At 38.4% G+C, this 20,614-nt stretch overlaps 1 protein-coding gene across 1 annotated transcript in view; it reads left to right on the top strand.

Annotated features, from left to right (window-relative positions):
* The first annotated feature begins 720 nt into the window (after nt 1-720).
* nxn (nucleoredoxin) overlaps nt 721-20,614 on the top strand; it is an 83,967-nt gene continuing 64,073 nt past the window's right edge. The window contains exon 1 of the mRNA XM_081370573.1: nt 721-1,196. Coding sequence (XP_081226699.1) covers nt 888-1,196 — 309 coding nt within the window. The 5' untranslated portion in view covers nt 721-887. The remainder of the gene's footprint in view (nt 1,197-20,614) is intronic.

Below are 20,614 nucleotides of genomic sequence, written 5' to 3'. Positions count from 1 at the left end.
CATCTTCATTTCTTGTTCTCATTTTCAAAGAGTTTTGCAGGAGTAATTGTGGGGGGTTAATGCAGTTCAAGTAAATAATATGATAGGAAATGAATGTGGAGGGGTTTATGTTTTTATTCCTGACTTGAGGTAGCCTAGTATAAAGTTGTATAATTTTTGTGTTGTTTACACAGAATCTGTTTTAAATCTTAGTGTGCACCACGAGTATTCTGCTAAAAGGGGTGTTTAGCAGTACTGTTTTTATTTATTTTTTTGTCAAATGAACATGGGATGCATGAGATAATTACTGTGTGGCATCACTTTTCTGCTGTAGTCGAAAGGTGTATATAAAAACACTGTTTTACTATGCACTATTACTCCAATACACAGGGCAACTTTTTTGAGCAACGTTGCTTGGGCACTTTCCCATTGAGAATGGGCAACAAATTTCTATCTGGATACCTGTGTCTCACCTGTTGCCCATTGACGGCAACACTGCCCAAAAAGTTCTCTCCAATCTCTCCATCCATACTAAAGAGAAAATTCAGGTATCATTCTATGCAGAGACATAGCCATAGTGTGATGGTGTTCTGCTTGACATCTTTCTGCGTGCACTCTCTGGGCGCAGAATGCAATTGCACCATCTCGCCACTAGATGTCGCGAAAGTCTCACAGTGGGAATGGGCGCTGTTGCTGAGGGACGGTCTATAACTGGAGCGCGCATTCCTTAACAGCGCTCACTGTGGAGACACACGACGGCCGCTGTCTCTCGAACCCGTGCGGCGACTCCAGGACAGCCAAACGGCACCAGGGCCTGCGGATATTCATCCAGCACTTTGGGTTTTATTCCGAATCACCTGAACAAGCAAACGAAACCCAAAGCAGTCCGCTTCGAGAGCTCAGCAGCGATGTCGGAGTTTCTGGTGAATCTGCTCGGAGAGCGGCTCGTCAACGGGGAGAAAGCCGAGGTGGATGTTCATGCGCTGGGCAGTAAGCTGTCTCTGCTCGGGCTCTACTTCGGCTGCAGTTTAAACGGTCCGTGCAAGCAGTTCAACGCGAGTCTCTGCGAGTTTTATAGCAAGTTTAAGAAATCCTCAGAGCACAAGGACAAATTGGAAATCGTCTTCATCTCATCGGATCAGGACCAGAAACAGTGGCAGGACTTCTTGCAGGAGATGCAATGGCCGGCGTTGCCTTTTAAAGACAGACACAAAAAGGTAAGGTGATTTAACAGATGACATACGATTGGAAATGTTAAATCAATATAAATTACTTTTTTGTGTGTGTGAGTGCATGTGCAGGTGTAAAGGATAAAAGAAGTCTGACATACTGTTTTACACCCTTTTATAATGATAATTTTCAGAGGATAACTGATCAGCTTAATCACTAAATTCCTCTCAATGCCAGTGCACTAATTAAAACAGTTTTTTTAGCATTATAAAATTGTAATCTAGCATTACAAACAGAGATTTTTGAAACATCTTTAATAGCAAGACATTTCCAGCATCCACCTAGTGTAGATATTTTTATTCTTCATCCCTATAAATCTAAATTTAAATCTAAACGTTTTATTCAGTTGTTCTTGTAGCAAAATAGACTTGTCTTTTGTGGATGGAAAAGGGAATAAAGCCTGTATTATTTTCGTTATAAGATACACAATGAAAACCAGCCACACTTGAATTTTATTAAATGACTCCCATCTAACAGTATGTAATCCGAGACAATAATGAAGCTTTTGTTGTAGACATGTGTCTTATTATTTTAGCTGGAGGCTTTATGCTGGGTGTTGTAAAGGTGAAAACACATCCTTTACAAACCACAATAAACACATACTTACCCTGGCCTAAACCATTACACTCATATGAGTAGTCTCATATTAGCTGTCAATTGCCTATATAGTCAAAAATGCTGTCTAGTTAGGTCACTTAGTAGTTTCTGAGACACATACTTTTCAGGAAAATGCCATTAATTACAAAAATGAGTCATCATACATTACAGAATAACACTATTTAAGCTATTACATAATTATTATAGAAATAACTAGTTGCTAAATGCATCTTTACAAGGTGAATAAGAGGGTTTTTTTTTTTTTTTTTGGTGTTGACTGTAAGTGCTCAAGTTGTGCAATAACACATAAATCATTATAATGCATCTAGATGATTTATATTCGTCCTTTTAAATTAAGGGTGTAGAATTTAACTTTTTTTTTTCTCTCTCTCTAAAAGCTAACTAACCTGTTTTTTTTTTTACTTTAAGTATTTCATTATTGAAAGCACATTTTCTGTTCAGATTTTTACCAGGCCTGTTTTATGTAATTTATTAGAACAAATCTGGAAATTATTACTGCGTCTCCGTCTCTCCGAACACTTTTAATTGAGTTATCCTCTTGCTTCTATAAATGAGAACTTGCGGTTGTAAATATTTCAGGTTGGTAGCTCTGGTGTCCCAGTGATGAGAAATAACCTTTATTAAAATCTGGATTACCATCAGAAAAAATGAGTTAATTTATCATGATTACCATTCTAAACACAGACTCGGCGTTGCATAAATTGCATTGTAAATTCTGTTGTGTGTCATTGTGTTTTTTTCCCCCGATATGTTTACCACCAAATCATTTGGTTGATATTTTAGCGCAGTATTGTGTGTCTTGGGTTTGTTTTTATGGATAATACCATTTGGATCATGCTCAGATTTGCCTGTGTGTGCTGGTATCCATTTTGGTCCACTGCACTAGCTCCACCTCCGGCAGCATGCCTTGGCACGTCTCATTGACGAGCAAATGATGTACATTTAATAGCTCATACCGGTTTACAGTGGCATCAGTGGCAGCCATATAAATATTTAAGATAAAATCTGCCACCATGCAAAATGCTGATTGTATTGCATGCGGTGTTTTGGTAATGTGGACTGACAAATGCTGCGTGTGTACATGTGTGGTGAGAAGAGAATATTGTAGTTTTTATTTTTTTATTTTTTATAATTCAGCTTTAATTTGGTTGGTTGTGTTATGAATTTGTTTTTCAATGATTTTGCACAATGCATCTAGTAGATACGATTTAGATACCATTATTTGTTATAGGCCAAGACTACTTTTGAATTGTTTCTATTCTTCTTATTATTACTATTATTTACTTCTTCTTTTTTTTGTGCACACTATCATGCATTTTGGATCTTGGCTTTTTGGCTTGTTTGGTGTTTAATAGAATGTTTTCCCATGTGTTTTAAGATTACAAATATCATTTACATCCAATTATTTACAGAAATTTCCACATCTCTGCTCTAACACAATTATAGTTTCATGCCTTTTCTATGGCAATATTGTTATTTCCCCTCAATTTGCATAGTGCATTTAGCTCTTCTGTGTGAAAATGTGTAATATTCTCCTCTAAAATTTCATTTTTGGCCTTCACAATAAATTGCTTGTGTTTTTTCCACATTTGTCAATCTATATAAAAGCATCTGAAGAATCAATGTAATGTAATTTATGTAGTGTGTGTGTGTGAGAGAGAGAGATCATGTTCAATTTAGTCCCTTATGGCTTAAATATTACAGCATATTCGTCATCTATTTCTGCTTATTTGCTACACTTTTACATTGCCTGCCAAAGTGCTTTTGCCGTTAGCAAAGCAGACTAAGCCGTAACATAATTAGAAGCCACAAATAATCCTAAACCATAGCTTGCTGTTACGTGGATCACACATCTTAGATTTGACTTGAGGGTCATTTAGTTTGCTCTTAATGGGAGATGTAAATGGCCCGGGCTGGTCCAGATAAGACTGTTTGTTTTGAGGTAATAACATCTTGCGTCCTGCAGAGAGTCTGAGCTGTAAAGACTTTGACCGACCAATGTCACGTTCCTATTTGCAGCCCCAGCATGAGGATGAATCGTCTTTCCTCTCTTCATGGGAGAGTGAATATAGTGGGTCTTTTGTGTGTGTGTTCTTTGAAGGCTTTAATTGCTGTGTGATGTTGGCCTGCTGCAAAGCAGAGTTGAGGTTGTGGTAGCGCGGGGTTTTAAGTGGTTCATTTTCCCCTCTCTCCTGGGGCAGAAGAGAGGCGGCTCTGTGTATCGCTGCAGGACTATAAACTGCCTACTATAGTAACTGAAAAAATAGACATTACTCCAGGATAAGTTTTTCAATTAGTAGCATGCTACATTATCACATGACCTCATTATGTTTGTCAGAAACTTATCACATTACTTGTTTAACTCAGAAATGGAAGGTCAAGTTGAGAGCTTTGCATTGTGGGACACAGTATTCCTCACAGCATTGCTCTTGTAATTTTCTCATTGTAGTTGGTCATCCTGGTATTTTATGTACAATAATGTGCACTGTATAAAATAGGCTACTATATACTGCAGAAATAGTAAGTACTGTAGTATGTAGTATGCCCCATCACCTGGTCTGTCCTGTTTCCCATCAGTCAGAGATTAGCCCTCTACACCAAAACAAAGTCCCTAACCTTGTTATGACTCTCTTTTAATATGCTGTGGATTCAGAACCGGATCAATAACATCTGCAACATTGAGGCAGGTGAGAGATATGATACCCGCACCTCATTCATTGACCACATTACTTCAAAATGCTTTTTAATAAAGGAGTCATGTTGAAGCAGATCGTGCTGATAATGAAATTTCTGTAAGCACTGGACTTGGCTCTCTGACCCGGCCTGGGTCCGAAATCGCATGTCCTCAGTAGGTACTTCTTTTGAACAAGTATTTGAACCTTTTTAACTGTCACATTCTAAATAGGCTAGTATGAAAGTAATCTGGACGTACTAAATTCGTAACAGTGATAACCTATCAGTGTCAGTTATGTTGCTATATTGTTTTTCACAACTCCTCTTCTGTGGCCTCATGGGAAAGTAAGTGTCCATCAGATGTGCTCTTCAGAATCTCGCCAGAAGTAGTAGCCTAGGTCATTTGATTTAGGTACTTTTTGCATACTGTTTTATGAATACTGTGAATTTGTACGTACTTTTTCCACAATATTGTAGTGACGTATGCGTTTTTGGAGACAGACATTCTTATTTGTCTGCTCAAAGGTGACATTTTAACTCTTTAAAATGTAAAGTTAGGCATGTAGGTGTTCTGGTTCGTAAGTGCACATTATTTTAAAACTTTTCATTAAAATGTTATACATTTTCCCTCTGAAACAATTATTTGTAACCAGGGCTGCAGGGTTGTTTGAAATATTAGCCAATAATATAACGGCACACTGTTTTACAGTCCAATCAAGTTTTAGTGGTTAACACAAAAAGAAACGGCTTTTTATTTTTTTTATTTTTATTTTTTTATTTAAATTTGTTCTGGTTCTCTCATATCTATCGAATGGCTACAAACGACTTTTAATATAGTGCGCAAGCCATATGGACAATTTTTTGATGCTTCTGTGACTTTTTTTTTTTTCACCCCTCATTTACTTGCACTATGAAAAGAGCAGCTTGGTCATTCTTCTAAACGTCTCCTTTTTGTGTTCTGTGGAAGAACATCAAGGAATGATATGAGGGTGAATAAATGCCAATTTGAATGAACTTTAATTGTAAAATTGAAAAATAAGTTGAAATATGTTTATAAATGGATATATGGATACACTAAATGGCTTCGGTTTTCACCTCTCACTGGACCCAGTGTTTGCACCGATCATCAGCGCACTTAATGTCTACAACTTTTGAGCCATGTCATTTTTATTTCGTGTTTTTCCAGTCATGTTTAGAGGAGAAGTTGTGTTTGGTGGAGGGCGTCTGCAGGGTATCAAGGGAAGTCTGTGCTGGCACTGCCTTACAAGGACACTAGCGGCTGGCGGAGTGGGGAAAGCTGCTCGTAAATCAATTACAGGTTTGGCCCAGTTACTGCCAAAGCCCAGATCTGCCAGCGTCGTAAAGTAAGCGTCGAGGCGCGGTTCTGCATCCGAGAGAAAGAGGAGGAGGCCTTCTGGACCTCGGCTGTGCCACCGTCTCTCTGCAGATTCACAGGCAGCTGCTCGGAGCTTTTGAGATTGCTAAGGGCTGCTGTCATCAGGGTGTCAGTGATCTGATGAAAAACCCTGCGCTCCCCGTTCATCACATATCCTAGAGCCATGCCCCTCCGTGCGGCTTTGATTTCAGGGCTGGCGGATAGAAAAAGACGGCCTTATCTGTAGGTGATTATGCCGACTACGCTATCAGTGAACGGTACATTTGGCTCAGTGTGACGAACACAGATTTTCTCTCTGCTGAGTGATTCTGTGTGCTGATAATGCTGCTCGGTGGGAAACGCTGAGCTCAGGTTAATTGAGATGGACCTGTGAATGACACCAAATTCATTTCAGATTAGAAAAATTTATTTTTTAACTACATGATCAGCGTTATATAACCTATTGGTGAGACCCTATTAGCCCTTTGGGTTCTACACTTTTTGTATTATTTGGATTTTTTATGAAGTATAAACTTAATTAAAAAAAGTTTGAATTATACTTGACTCTTTTACTTTAAGGAAGCCCAGACATTAACATTCTGGCCAATTTGAATAATTCTCTAATATTTTGTCTAAATATAAATTTTAAGTGAATTTTTTACAATATTCATTTTCTAGTAAGAATATTTATGTATGTAAATGTAAAGAAAATTTATTTGGAGATTTGCTAAATATTGCATTTTATTAGTGTTTTATATAATACCTTTATAGAATTTCTTTAAATTAGCGTTAGATGACAGCAAAGGTTATCTAAATAAAAAAATAACAATTAAATATCAGATGTAACCAATATCTTTAAATTAAACAAAATCTCCAATATCGGCTGTTTATCGATATGGAACCGATATATCATGGATCTCTGACCTTTTAAAGGAATAATTCACGCTTATTAACATAGGACATAAGACCACCTGCAATTACACATGGACTCTTGATCAAGAAAGAACGTCATCAGTTGTTTTCCCTTTAAATCCCTTTAAGACAAAAATGTCTTTTAAAAATAAAGGTTCCAAAAGTGTTTTTCCGTGATGCCATAATAACCAGTTTTGGTTCCTCAAAGAACTTCAGTGTTCAGTTCTTAAAAGAACCATTTTTTTTCTTAGTGTGAAGAACATTTTAAGAATCTAAAGAACATGGTTGGCCAATACTTTGTATGTGAAGTTCACGCTATGTAATTAACATCATCATTCATTAAGACAAGACAAGCTGTTGAATACTGATCAAGTGTTGATATGTAAATGTGGGCGGTTTTATGTTAATGAGCTCATGGTGTAGATGTCACACAATCATGATTTTGCAGCTTAATTTTCAAAAATGGACTGGGAAAGAGACTCTCCATTTTGAGTGTTTGTCAACGTTGTTCGATGAACTCTGTAATTGCAAAATATGAAGGAAAGTCCTGATAAATCCCCTCAAGAGACAGAAGTCTGTCTGTTACCTTGTTGCACCTACAATTTCTTGCGAATCGCGATTGTATACAATATATAACAAGAGATTATGTAGGAATGTGTGTGTGTGTGTGTGTGTGTGTGTGTGTGTATAGTTGTTAGCGAGAGGCTCTGCAGAGCTTTATAAACACAGCAGTTGCCAAATTTAACTCCTTATTCCAGACTAGATTTACACCTTCTTTCAGTCCCCATTGTGTCTTTCTCACTGGAAGCACTGTAATGTTAAGAATAGTTACAATAGGAGTGTGAAACATGGTGAATCCTAGTGGAGGACTGTTTCTTAGGTTTTTAGTTACCTATTGAGAGATGAAAAGAGGCGGGGAAAGTACATCCAGAGGAAAGGGCTTAATCTCAGGCAACGTGAGACTGTTCTGTTCCCAGCAGTCTGTAGAGGGAAAATAAAACAATAGATGTTGGGTTGTGACCCTGGACAAGTTTGTTGTCCAAGTACAAGTTTCAGATTATAGTCTAGCTTGACTGAAAGAGGCCATTCTGTCCATTTATCACCTTGTGGCAGGGATAAGGCCTGGGTATACTTCATTTTCCACATTCTGCTCCGTCTCGTGCACTCCGATTTAAGAATGGTTGGAAATTATGAGATCAATTTGTGATTTACTTTATTCTATTGTTATTGAAAGTCTCTTATGCTTTAAAAACAGTTATATTGCAAAATATTATTACTATGTAGAAACTATTGGCGGAAATACCTGCTTTTTGGCACGTTCGCACCGCAGGATCTGGGAACGATTTTAGGAATGCCTGTTTGGGAGGACTAAATTAGCTCCTATTTCAGAGTAGAGTCTAACCCAGCACAATAGGATCCACCAGTGGCGTAAGTGTAAACACTGTGTAAACACAATTTAAATACTTACTCCGTGAACTCCGTAAAGTACCCACAAACATGGAAAACATAAACATACAGAAAGCTAGTTAACAGCATTTACCTGTCGCTTTTGTCAGTGGCTTTGTGTTCTTTTCTCAGCCTCGATGATATAACTGGAAGTTGTCGTAGAAGATTTAATCTCTCAGCCCTCCTTTTTGCCCTTTCAATCGCATAACTTATACAGTACATCCTCCAGTAGTTGATGCCGCTTTTAAATGACGTCGCTTTCTGCCGCCTTGCGTCACTTCAGAGTTCCTGCTGGTTGTGCGAATGCCAGTTGCATAAACATAGCCATTATGTTAAGACTGTGTCTTAAGAACTAGTATGATCAACTAGAAGTTAGTTAGGGGTAATCAGTCTTACTGTTCGGTGTCAAATTAGACATTAGAGTAATCGATTGTCGAGTTCACGCCCGTGATCAAAGGTATCTAAACCGCTATGCGTGTGAACTCGACAATCGATTACTGTGGACTTCGACCGAAAACAGGATGTAAATACAGATATGTGCGCTGGCTGAAAAAACATCATTTTTATTAATATCTTTCACATCTACTGCAGTCAGATTCACCCGTGTTCACTCTGAAGGAATCACTCACATCACTCACACTTGTAATGACACATCAAGGATGTTAAGAGGCTAAAAGCTGGTTTAAAACTTGCCCCATTGAAGTCAACAGGGTGCAAATTTTAAAAAGAGGATAACATGGTGTAGGCAACACCGATTTTTGTTGTTGTTCTCTGTATTGACAGCACTCCAAATTTACAAAAAAATGTTAAAATTGACCGGAGTTCTCCTTTAAGACTGTGTCTTAAAGGAATACTCCACCGTGTTTTCATATTAAACTATGTTTTTCCCTTAACTAAGACAAGTTGATACATACCTCTCTCGTCTCAGTGCGTGCACTCAATCGCTCAGGCGCGCGGTGACACTTTGAAAGCCCAGTTCATTCAATATGGGCCAAGCAGAGAAACAACCAAACACCTCCACGTTTTCCCTATTTAAATACAGTTACTCGCGTAGTGTAACTCGACCTAGGACGGTGACACAAAACAAAACGTTGCGCTTTTCTAAGCGTGTAAAATGGATAACTATATTGTATGGCGGAATACCATAGCAAGTGCTTATGAGCACTTCGTCTTGGCGGAGTAATATCTTCACTCGTGAAAAATCCTCTCACCGGCCCCCGCTCCCTCTGGTGAAGATATTACTGCGCCAAGACGAAGTGCTTACAAGCACTTGCTATGGTATTCCGCCATACAATATAGTTATCCATTTTACACGCTTAGAAAAGTGCAACGTTTTGTTTTGTGTCACCGTCCTAGGTCGAGTTACACTACGCGAGTAACTGTATTTAAATAGGGAAAACGTGGAGGTGTTTGGTTGTTTCTCTGCTTGGCCCATATTGAATGAACTGGGCTTTCAAAGTGTCACCGCGCGCCTGAGCGATTAAGTGCACGCACTGAGACGAGAGAGGTATGTATCAACTCGTCTTAGTTAAGGGAAAAACATAGTTTAATATGAAAACACGGTGGAGTATTCCTTTAAGAACTAGTATGATCAACTAGAAGTTAGTTAGGGGTAATCAGTCTTACTGTTCGGTGTCAAATTAGACCAATCTACATTTTTGTTACTGACTTTAAAAAGTTATTAACAGTCTTAAAGAATAAAATTGGATGACTAACTTGTTAGAGTAGTCTTAACAGTTTATGCAACTGGCCACAGGAAAATGGCCCTTGGGAAAATTTGGTTCTCATGGTCTGCCCTGGTGACTAGTTCCGATAACTGAGCTCCTATACACCCGGTGCAAAAGCCCTATAGAGAAGACCTAATAATGCCGGATATGGCACCCCCTGTGGGAGGGTTGAGAATGCAGCTTCATTGTTTTTGTAGTTGCGAATCTTTCAGGCCTAATCAGCGTGCGAGGAAAATACATACATATTTATGAACTTCAGTACAGTAGAGCCATGGAATCACACTGGTCTCATATAGCAAAAAATCACTACGGAAAGTTTAATTTAATAGACACTGCGTGTTCTTTAATGCCTTCTTTAACACTCATCTTTCATTTTGTCATGTAATAACTCCAGAGTGACTGGAAATTTGCAATGATTGATTTCCATCTCCTTCCTTTTTTTTTTTTGAGTGATGCTCATGTTGACTTTCATTTCACTGTTTCTTAGCATGCTGTCATTGGAGAAGACAGTTGAAAGGATGCACAAATGAGTCTGATGCAAATGAACCAGTGCTGTTGACCTTCATCCGTCCCAGCATGTTTGAGAAAAGTTTTAAATGATTTTGGATTCATTAATGTTGTACAGAGCAGTTTTGATCTCTCTCTCCTCTAGTGGAATCGTCCCACTGTGCTTTGTCATCTGTCCCTGTGGCTATGTTCCCACAGATGTGCCATGATCGGGATCGTACCAGTGCTGTAGTTAAGTCAATGTCAGTGATTCAGGGGTGGCGTGTGGTGGATGGTTGCCCGATGGTTTAGTGCTGAAGCGCAGTACAAACATGTCGACTGTCTCTCCTGGCAGTCTGGCACCCTCACAAACTGGCGCCGACCCTCCTGTGAAACTGCTGTTGACTTGAGTGTGTGTTGAGCAAAATGAAGGGTATGTTTTTTTTTTTTTTTTTTTGTCTTGTCTTACCACAAAGCAAAATCCTGTCACTGTGTTGCTGTGGTATCCGTCTAAACTTGTTGCTAATATTTACTAGAATGACTTTCTCCTTGGGTTCATTTTGTTATGTAGGCTGTATCATCTTTCTTCTAAAACAAAAGAAGATATTTTTCCAAATGTCGCGGCTTATCTTTTCCACAACAAATGTAAATGGTGTTTATTGGACTGTAAAGACCCAAAAATTAGTTCATACCATGCATTTTCAAACTTTTTGGAAAAATGTGCTGTTCCCACTATCCTGAAGTATACAGACGGCTAAATATTTTCTTGAACAAAGATGTATTTATTCTTTGTTTAAAAAATCTATTATCTCATTCTTTCATTCATTCATTTTGTTAAACATATTAAAGGGACACTTCACCCATTTGCATTAAGCTTTTCATTGTTAGAAACCCAGTCATACTATTGAATGGTCATGCAACATTTTTTCATTTTCCCCCGAGACGAGAGAAATCTGTATTTACCTCTTTACACTTCCTCCTACAATGACGCAAAAATCGTCATTTTGCGTCATTGTAGGAGGAAGTGTAAGAGGGGGGGATTTCTGTTAAGACTACAAGCACTAGATCCACCCTTTCAAACCCGCCCATAGGGGGTTGGACCTAATGCGCTAACAGACCTATCACAGATCAGTGCGAGTGCATTTGATTTCAACGGCAGAAACCTGCAGAAAACATGGACGAAGAAAGCTGAGTAGTAGGGGTTACCATACTCTATTTCCCGGACATGTCCGGCCGTCGAGATCGACAAAAATGTCCAGGATTCAGCTTTTGCTTTCTGCGGTCGCCATCCATTGTTTACATGCTCACCTTTTGTTTCAATCTAACTGAATTCACCCCGATTGGTGAATCTTAATGTAATGTTTACATGAATGCTAAACAAGTGATCGGTTGATTTGCGTTTTAACATTGCTAAGAAAATACCCGCACCTCCGTGAGAGATAGCCCATGAGACCGGTGCATCTCACAGGCGCGCTCATCAGTAATCACAGTAATACAGGGAGCAGGACGAGGCTAGCGCCGCGGGAGAAAGACGCGAGGCCGGTTGCGTGATCGGTTGAAAGACGCGAGGCTGGTGGCGTGATCGGTTGATGTGTGTTTTACCATTGCTAAGAAAATAGCTGCTACCTGCTCCTCCGTGCGAGATACGAGAACAGTGCCTCACAGGTGTCGGTCGTCAGTAATCACGCCACCGGCCTCGCGCCGTTCTCCCGCGCCCCTCAGCCTCGTCCTGCTCGCCACAGTAAACATGATGAATGGCGACTGTAGAACGCAAAAGCCGAATCCCGGACATTTTGGGCAAACTCGTCACGGAGACTCACTCGTAGCCTAGCCTTGCCTTGATGTTTTTGTTCTCAACTGCGCTGTCTTACCGGTAGGCGTGGCTTGGGAGTGGCCTTGTAGGGCAGCGAAGCAAGTGCATTCTGGGAGTTGTTGTCTTTCATCCACATAAGCCAAAAATACATTTTCTGGCTTTTCTTAGTCTAGAAAGCTCCAAATTCAAAAATAATTTCACATTTCTTCTACATAAATGACCCACTTTCAATACACATTCATGTCTCCACGGGTGAAATGACCCTTTAAAGTTATTGTTTATTTTTATTTGATTTATTTTGTTAAAAATTTAAGTTAATATATTATCTTTTTAGTTAGCCTATTTATTAGTTTATTTTGTTGAACATATTTAAGTTAACTAAATTTATTTATTTATGTTGAACGAAATTTTTTTTTTAAGTTAAAATATTTACTTTTTTATTTATCGTTAAGTCATTAAGTTAACATATTAACTTTGATAGCCCTAAAAATACATTACAAAATTTGTTTTCTTTTCTCTCAAATTTTTGAACACCTAGTCTACACGACTTGCTGCAATTCAACCAATTTCAAGATGTGAAGAGCTTTCTTATATTGTTTTTATTTACAAAAAATATGTCAGTATTGCCTGTTCCCATCCATTGCTCTGATGGAGGAAATGAAAGTTGAGGCAAAAGAGGGTGAATATCTTAGAACTCCAAAACCACTGACGTCTTATTTGAGGGTCTCGACGCCTTGGATGAGAATCATCACATTTTGGTCCTGAGATCAAACGACCCCGCAGTGGAAATATGCAATTAATGGTTTTATTATAGTTTATCCTCTGCTAAATTCCCTCAAAGTATTAATCCAGTTGGCCTTTTTCTTGTCAGAATAGCTTAAAGCCATAAAAACTGGTGTTCATTTATGATTAACAAGGACCAAAATGAATGAGTCATGGGGGTTGATGAAACGTTATATAACCCTGGTCCACGAACTCTGCCAATAGCCTGGGGAATGAACCGGGAGCGCGTTTCTCCTGCGGTAAGTGGGAAGATCTGGGACCTTGCCAAATCCTGCTAATCGCTTCATCTCAAGTGGATTATAGCCGATTAGCGCCTCTGAAGTCATCACAGCGACCCCTCGCTCCGGATGGTTCTGCTTGTCCCTTCACCTCTGAGGGACAAGACCAGCTCTGACCTGCTCTGACTCCTCTGTGTCAGTCGGTCTCCACCAGCTTTTCTGGGCTTTGCTCTTGGTGACTTAGAAGACAGATGTTAGATTTGGAGAGAAGCTGCTAAGCTCCAGTCGTGTACAGGGTGGGAAGTTAACACCAGCTAAATGCAGTTTTGTTTTATTTCACTGTGGCGGGTAATTTTGTAGGCGACATGTTTCTCATGTTCGTTTGACGAGAATAGCTTCTGTTTAAAAATAACGTCATACTCTTGTTGAAGTAAGCGATGGAGATATGAGCTGTTCGGAGCTGCTCCTGTCGTCAGTTTTGTGTTGCATGTTTGACTCAAATGTCCTGCTCTTCCTCCAGATATAAAAGCTGCTGTCGGTTAAGGAAGATTTGAAGATTGGATTCGTTCGATTGTCGTATCAAAAGTGAGAAGACTGTTTTATTGTTCTGATTGGACAAGTGGAAGAAGGAGCCCTGGAGTTGAAAATATCTAAATGGCTGAAAATGTCTGCATTTTTATTTTGTGAGGCTAATGGCTCAACATTAATGTCCCAGCCTGGTTGTCTAATAGTGTGACTGTATCTAAAGGTGACTGTCATGCCTCTTTAGCATAATATCCAAACGTTCCTTGCAGGCATGTGCTGTTGAACCTCGGCCAATAAACCGAAGATATTGAGTGCTAGTTTTGGGGCTATGCTTCTGTTTGTGTGGTTTTTATTTGCCAGCATGCTTCTCCTGTTTCAGCTTTAACGGTCGGAGGGGCTTTATGTGCTATATGACAGCTGTTGATTGACTAAAGGTGCAGGTGTGGCTAATAACAGGACAGAGGTGCTGCCCTACAGCATGTACATTAGCATTAACAGATGTGAAGCATGGAGGAAACGGGACATCGGGCCGCTGACCCTGAAATTAGCTTTTTTTTTTTTTTTACAAAAATTTCCAATAAACGAAAACATTAAAGGATGTTTCCACCGTCTGTCATTGCGTTTCTTTTCTTTTTATTGGTATATCAGCTGCGGATGTGTTTTTAACATTTGTGCAGAAAGTGCTTGCGGCCGATGGAACCTGGAAGTATTTCCCGCTGGCAGATTTGGTTGTATAGTGTCTAATAAAATTCCATCTGCTTTTTATTGACCTTGTTATATGTCTGGTGTTTCGTCAAAGGATGTCATACAATCCTTGTGGCTAGTGCGCCCACTACACCCTCAAAAATCCACTGTCCTCCGCTTTCTCTAATAAAATCCTCTTTATTTCTAAAGTGAATGAAAACAATGCAAATCCTCTTGTGTAATGCATCTCTTTTCTTTGGGATTGATGTTATCATATTCCACATAAATGCAGAGCTGTCTTTAGTGTGTATTGGCACAGCAGAGCAAATGGGACAAGCCTCATAATCGAGTTTTCTTCCAGTGTGGTTTGGACACACAGTAGACTGAAAGGGTCCAGCTCCTCTCTGCTCCGACAACTGTGAGCCTTCAGTATTTCACAATTGGTGTCTTGTGATTGAATTGTGGGAAACGATGGAGAATTTCCAGAATGCAGGGCCGTAATTGTGTGCTGAAATGAAAAGTTAAGAACAGAGAGAGTTTTAGTAGAAGGTTATTTAGGGGTATTCCGGGTAGGCTGAAAGGACATTCACAGTAAATGACAAAGTAATTCAGTTTCAATTACAGCGGCATGACGTTGGCCTGTCCAATGCCTCCAGAAAGTTAAGAAAGTTTTACTTTGGAATAATCATCAACAGAGTCTGCAAAGCATCACACGAGGTGGCGGTAAATTACCTTGTGTCTCAAAGCACATAACATTACAATTATAATGAACGGAAACTATTTTAAAGAGCTCTTACTTGTACCACCTGACTGCTGCAGATTAATTTCGTCGCTGATAAAGTTGACATAAAAACGCATAAATGCGAGTCTGAGGACATGAGACATTTGTTTGGTCCCAACTCGAGACTTCCACAGAAAATATGTTTAAAATAAATTATAATAAATATTTAGACCATTTCTTTCTTTTATTGTTTGCGATCAGGATGTGAAGAGAGTTTCAACCAGTATAACAAAAAGTGTTAATAAAAAGATTCCCTACCCTAACTTTAAAGTCGGCATGAAATGGAAAGTCACGCTATTTTCTAAATGCACAATATTTATCTTATTTTGAACAAGTCATCTGTGACTTTGGATATAAAATCTGCCCCTTTCAATCTATTGCCAGTTCACATTCAGATCTGCCTCCATCCAATCAACAATCAATGGATTGAACCAAGTCCTCGCCCTACATTTGTCATACGAATTTTCAAAAACCACAAATATATTGCTGTTGTTATAAATGGGGCTTGTGTACTTTCACTATAAGATGTGTTTTTCACAAGCTTGTTGCATTGAGACCTGAATTAATGGCCTGCAGGAGATAATCGTCTCACTCCAGCTGTTGTTCTGCTCGATTGAGGATCATGAAGTGACACTGATTGTTCATAAACACAACTGGTATGAACATTAAAAACATACCTGAAGTGTTTTTGTAAAAATACTCTACACAATAAATAATCTCAGCAGTCTTCTGATATGTTTTTCCAAAAGCTGATTCTTAAAATGTTACATGAACATTTTAAAATATATGGTTATGAATCAGATTAAATCATATAGGCCCAGTTTACAGCAAGATACCACTAGTGATCCAATCGCAAGTAGTCATGTGACGATATAATGTTCATTTCCCCAAAAGTGGGGAGATCTTGCTTTTTCTAAAATTAATTCTGAACCCATTGTAATGCATTTTCTGGTATTATCATGAAATCATTTATTCATCATTTCAGTTCTGAGTTTTGGTGTAAAATAGATTGATCTGGTATTCTAACGGCAGCAATTATTTTGCATGAATTGTGTGTAATAGCTAGTTTTTGTTGTAAATGAAGCGAAAGAATCGCATGCTTTTTCCATGAGCGCAGCGACACCGGTCGGCGGTCGCCTCCCGCTGAGAGGAAACAGTGGGGAGTCTGTGTGACTTTGGGGATGGCCGTAATCGCTGTTTTGATTAATCATTTTCTCTGCAGCTTTTGAAACTGAGGGGGAATTGATCTCGAGTCGAGGCTGGATGAAATGAAAGGGTTTATCAGCTTAAGGCACTTGTACGAGCACGAGAGGTCGCATCTTTTCAGAGAGTTCTGGATAGATGTGTCCGGGCAATTAGAGACGCTTCATACTGCCTGTGAGATTACTGCTGTGGAAAAGCGTAGCATGTCCCATTTCCCCATTTAGCATTGTTGGACCAGGTTAAACATTAAGCCAGATGTCGATTCTCATGCTCATTGTGTGTAGATCACAAGAAGATATGCTGAAAATGGAAGTTATATTGTTTATCATGGTTAAACTTGGTTGACTTCTATTGACCTTTTTTTGCGCCTCAGTGTTGGATTCTTTATTTGGCTATATCTAATCTATCTAGATCTAATCTATCTGTATGTCTGTCTAATCTGTATCTGACCTGTTAGGCTATAGATTGTTGTTATTATAAAATTTTTGGTAACACTTTAGATTAGGGTCCAGTTCTCACAATTAACTAGTAGCATGCATATTACTAGGATATTGGCGGATCACGATTATTTTGCTCAATATCGAAATCACGACTATTTAACATGATTATAGGTGGGTGATATGATGGGTAGGCTTGTCTTATTGCAAGATATGAGTAATTTATGACATAATTAAAAATGTCAGTGGAATTGCACAATTATCAATTGCCTATTTCAGCAAAAACTAATACTAAGTTAATGTAAGTAAAAGTCCTCAAAACAGTTACAGAAGACAAACAGTCAGCAATACAATGAGAACAAAGAAACTAAATTACAAACAGAACTGACAAAAAATACAACAGAACAAAAGTACTAATTAAATAAATGGTGCTTTAGTTTTTTTTCCAGGCAGATGTACTAACAGTGGTATTCAGACAAGTGATAGCCTACAATAATCTGTCAAGTCGAAGGTTGTCACGGACATGGAGCTCTCGGCATCTCGAAAACGCCATGCTGATATTAATCCTCGTTTTAGTTCTCCTTTTGTCCCAAAGTCTGCTTGCCATGGTCCATAATGTTTGAAAGAAACAACAACAGCGTGAACGTACCGCTAGACGTAATGCAGTTTTTCCACGTCTGTCGCCATGGTTACTATGGCAGTACGAGCGGAAACCAGGGATAACGCGGATATTACGTCATTGACAGGCGACAAGTGGGACAGCGTGACGGGGACAAGCCATTATTTAAAATTGGAATTTTCCCTGAAAGTAAAAATCTTTGGGAACTTTTGGGATATTATAAGTACACAACTGCAGGAAATATATCACCCTGTGCAAGTGATTTTTGGATATTTTGTTACAAAAATCTTACATATTGTAGCTTTAACTACCTTACTAACGATTAATAAACAGTAATTGGGAGGTTATTGAAGTAAAAGTCGTAGTTAATAGCTAAAAGTGAGATTTGGACCCTAATCTAAATTGTGACCAAATGTGTTGAGGCCAAAATGTTTTGAAAACATTTTCAATGAGGAGTAAGCTAATCTAGTCTTTTATTATTCTTGCAGTGTGTCAGTTATGTGGTGATGTGCTAAGAAATGATGGTGGGGCAAATGTATTGCAATATTAATTCAATACATATAGTAGGCTAATGATAATATCAATAATAATTTAATACATTAATTGGAAATGCCAAATCCTCTAGATATCGCCGATAGATAGCTGAAGCTTTTGATGATATCTCTGGCTATCGTCGTTACACAATATCATCGTCTATCGGCACAACCCTACTGTCTGTCTGTACAAAATGTCTGTCTTTTTGTCTTGAGCCAACTTTCTAGATCTTCCAGTCTTAAATTATATATATCTCAGGGAACTACACTAACCTTTTCCACTGGTGGCACTTGCGCTACTAACTTTTTCAATTACTGGCGCAAAACATGATTTGGTCGCACAAATTATTTAAAGTAAGCCGCTCTGGATAATAATGAACAATAATGAAACTATTACATACAGATGTGCTTTTTATTTTACTTGCCATCTTTTAAACCACATGCCTTCTTGTTTTCTTTAAAGGGTTAGTTCACCCAAAAATGAAAATTCTGTCAGTAATTACTCACCCTCATGTTGTTCCAACCGCGTAAGACCTTCGTTCATCTTCGGAACACAAATTAAGATATTTTTGATGAAATCTGAGCCATGTCTCACTCCTCCATATAGGCTTCTATGTGACCGAAACTTGCTGGCCCAGAAAAGTTATTAAAGAGATCGTTAATATAGTCCAAGTAACTCCAGTGGCTCAATCTTAAGTATATCAAGCGACGAGAATACTTTTTGTGCGCAAAAACAAACAAAAATAACGACTTTATTCTACTATTCATTTCCTTCTCTCTGGGCCTCGTAGTGTTTTTGCGCTGCGCGTCTGTGTTGCACGTCATCACGCATCACACACATGACCGTCGTCGGCCAATAGTGAGCCTACGTGGTGACGTGTAACACAGACGCGCTGCGCAAAAACACTACGCGAACCAACTAGAGGTCCAGAGAGAAGGAAATGAATAGTGGAATAAAGTCGTAATTTTTGTTTGTTTTTGCGCACAAAAAGTATTCTCGTCGCTTGATATACTTAAGATTGAGCCACTGGAGTCACTTGGACTATATTAACGATCTCTTTAATAACTTTTCTGGGCCAGCAAGTTTCGGTCACATAGAAGCCTATGGAGGAGTGAGACATGGCTCAGATTTCATCAAAAATATCTTAATTTGTGTTCCGAAGATGAACGAAGGTCTTACGCGGTTGGAACAACATGAGGGTGAGTAATTACTGACAGAATTTTCATTTTTGGGTGAACTAACCCTTTAACATTGGTTGGGAATGGGATAGAGTTTCTGCTAAATGGATTTCAACAAGCTATGGGCACAGATGGGCAGACTCCTGAACTCTTAAGTAGTGATGCACCGATGTGAAAATTGTGGTCGATACCGATAATAACCGATATTAATATTGCTGTTATGGCATAAAACAGTAAAAAAAATAAAAATAAATAACAGGAACATTGTGTACAATTAAGATAGGCTACTTAATTTATTATTCCAATTAGGGTTGGGCGATATGACAAAAATATCGTATCACGATTTTTTTTCAGGAAAATCGCGATTCACGATTTTATCACGATTATTTTTTATTTTATTATTTTATTATCCAAACTAATGTCCATATTTTAAAAACAAAGCCTTAGGTAACAAAACATATATTAAAAAATGGCAGACAGGGGCGAAGATAAAAATATTTGTCATTATTTTCTTTGTTATTAAATATTAAGATCAAAGATACACATTACACATACACAACTTAATATACAAATTAAATAAACAGTGTTTTATGTTTTCAGCTTCAGTAGGTGTATTTAACAGTAGCATTGAAGAAAGTAATTAAATGAACAAATATGAAAATAAAACAAAATAGACTTCACTGTATAAATTATACGTTGATACTTATTTTATTAACATTAAAGGAATAGTTCTCTTAAAAATTCAAATTGTCATAATTTACTCTCTCAAGTTGTTTTAAACTCGAATAAGTTTCTTTCTTCTGTTGAAAATAAAAGATATTTGGAAGAATGTGGGTAACCAAACAGTTGATGTACCCCTGTGACTTTTCTCCTATGGAAGTCAATGGGGACCAGCTACTGGATAGCCACATTCTTCAAAATATTAATATTAGAAAAATATTAGAAGGAAATTAATACAGGTTTGGAACAACATTAGAGTGCGTTAATGATGAGATTTTTTTTTATTTTTGGGTGAACTATCCCTTTAAGGACAAGCGGCAGCGTGTTTACTATTGCTACTGTCTCTTTAAGAGTTGCGCGCAAAGCGTCTAATATACACGCATTTGACAAGCAGATTTACTCATTTTTCTCAAGTTTGCTTTCACTTTAGCCCTCTGGGCTTCTTCGCCCGAAAACGGGCGAAAACTTGAACGTTTCGAATTGTTTAATTTTTTTGCTTCATCGGATGGGGGTGAAACTTGGTGACTTTTCTTTTATTACCTATATGAACACACAAAAAAATCAAGGAGATGATTCTGATATGTTAAAGGGTCGTAAAAAAAAAAGTCACACTTAGCTTCCTCCCGCCCGAAAACGGGCGACATAGGAAATGAATGGGAAATGCGAAAAAATA

The sequence above is a fragment of the Scardinius erythrophthalmus genome (genome assembly GCF_964197995.2).
Source record: "Scardinius erythrophthalmus genome assembly, chromosome: 7".
NCBI lineage: Eukaryota > Metazoa > Chordata > Actinopteri > Cypriniformes > Leuciscidae > Scardinius > Scardinius erythrophthalmus.
The sequence above is the reverse complement of the archived record's forward strand: the minus strand, read 5'-3'. Positions and strand labels throughout refer to the sequence as shown.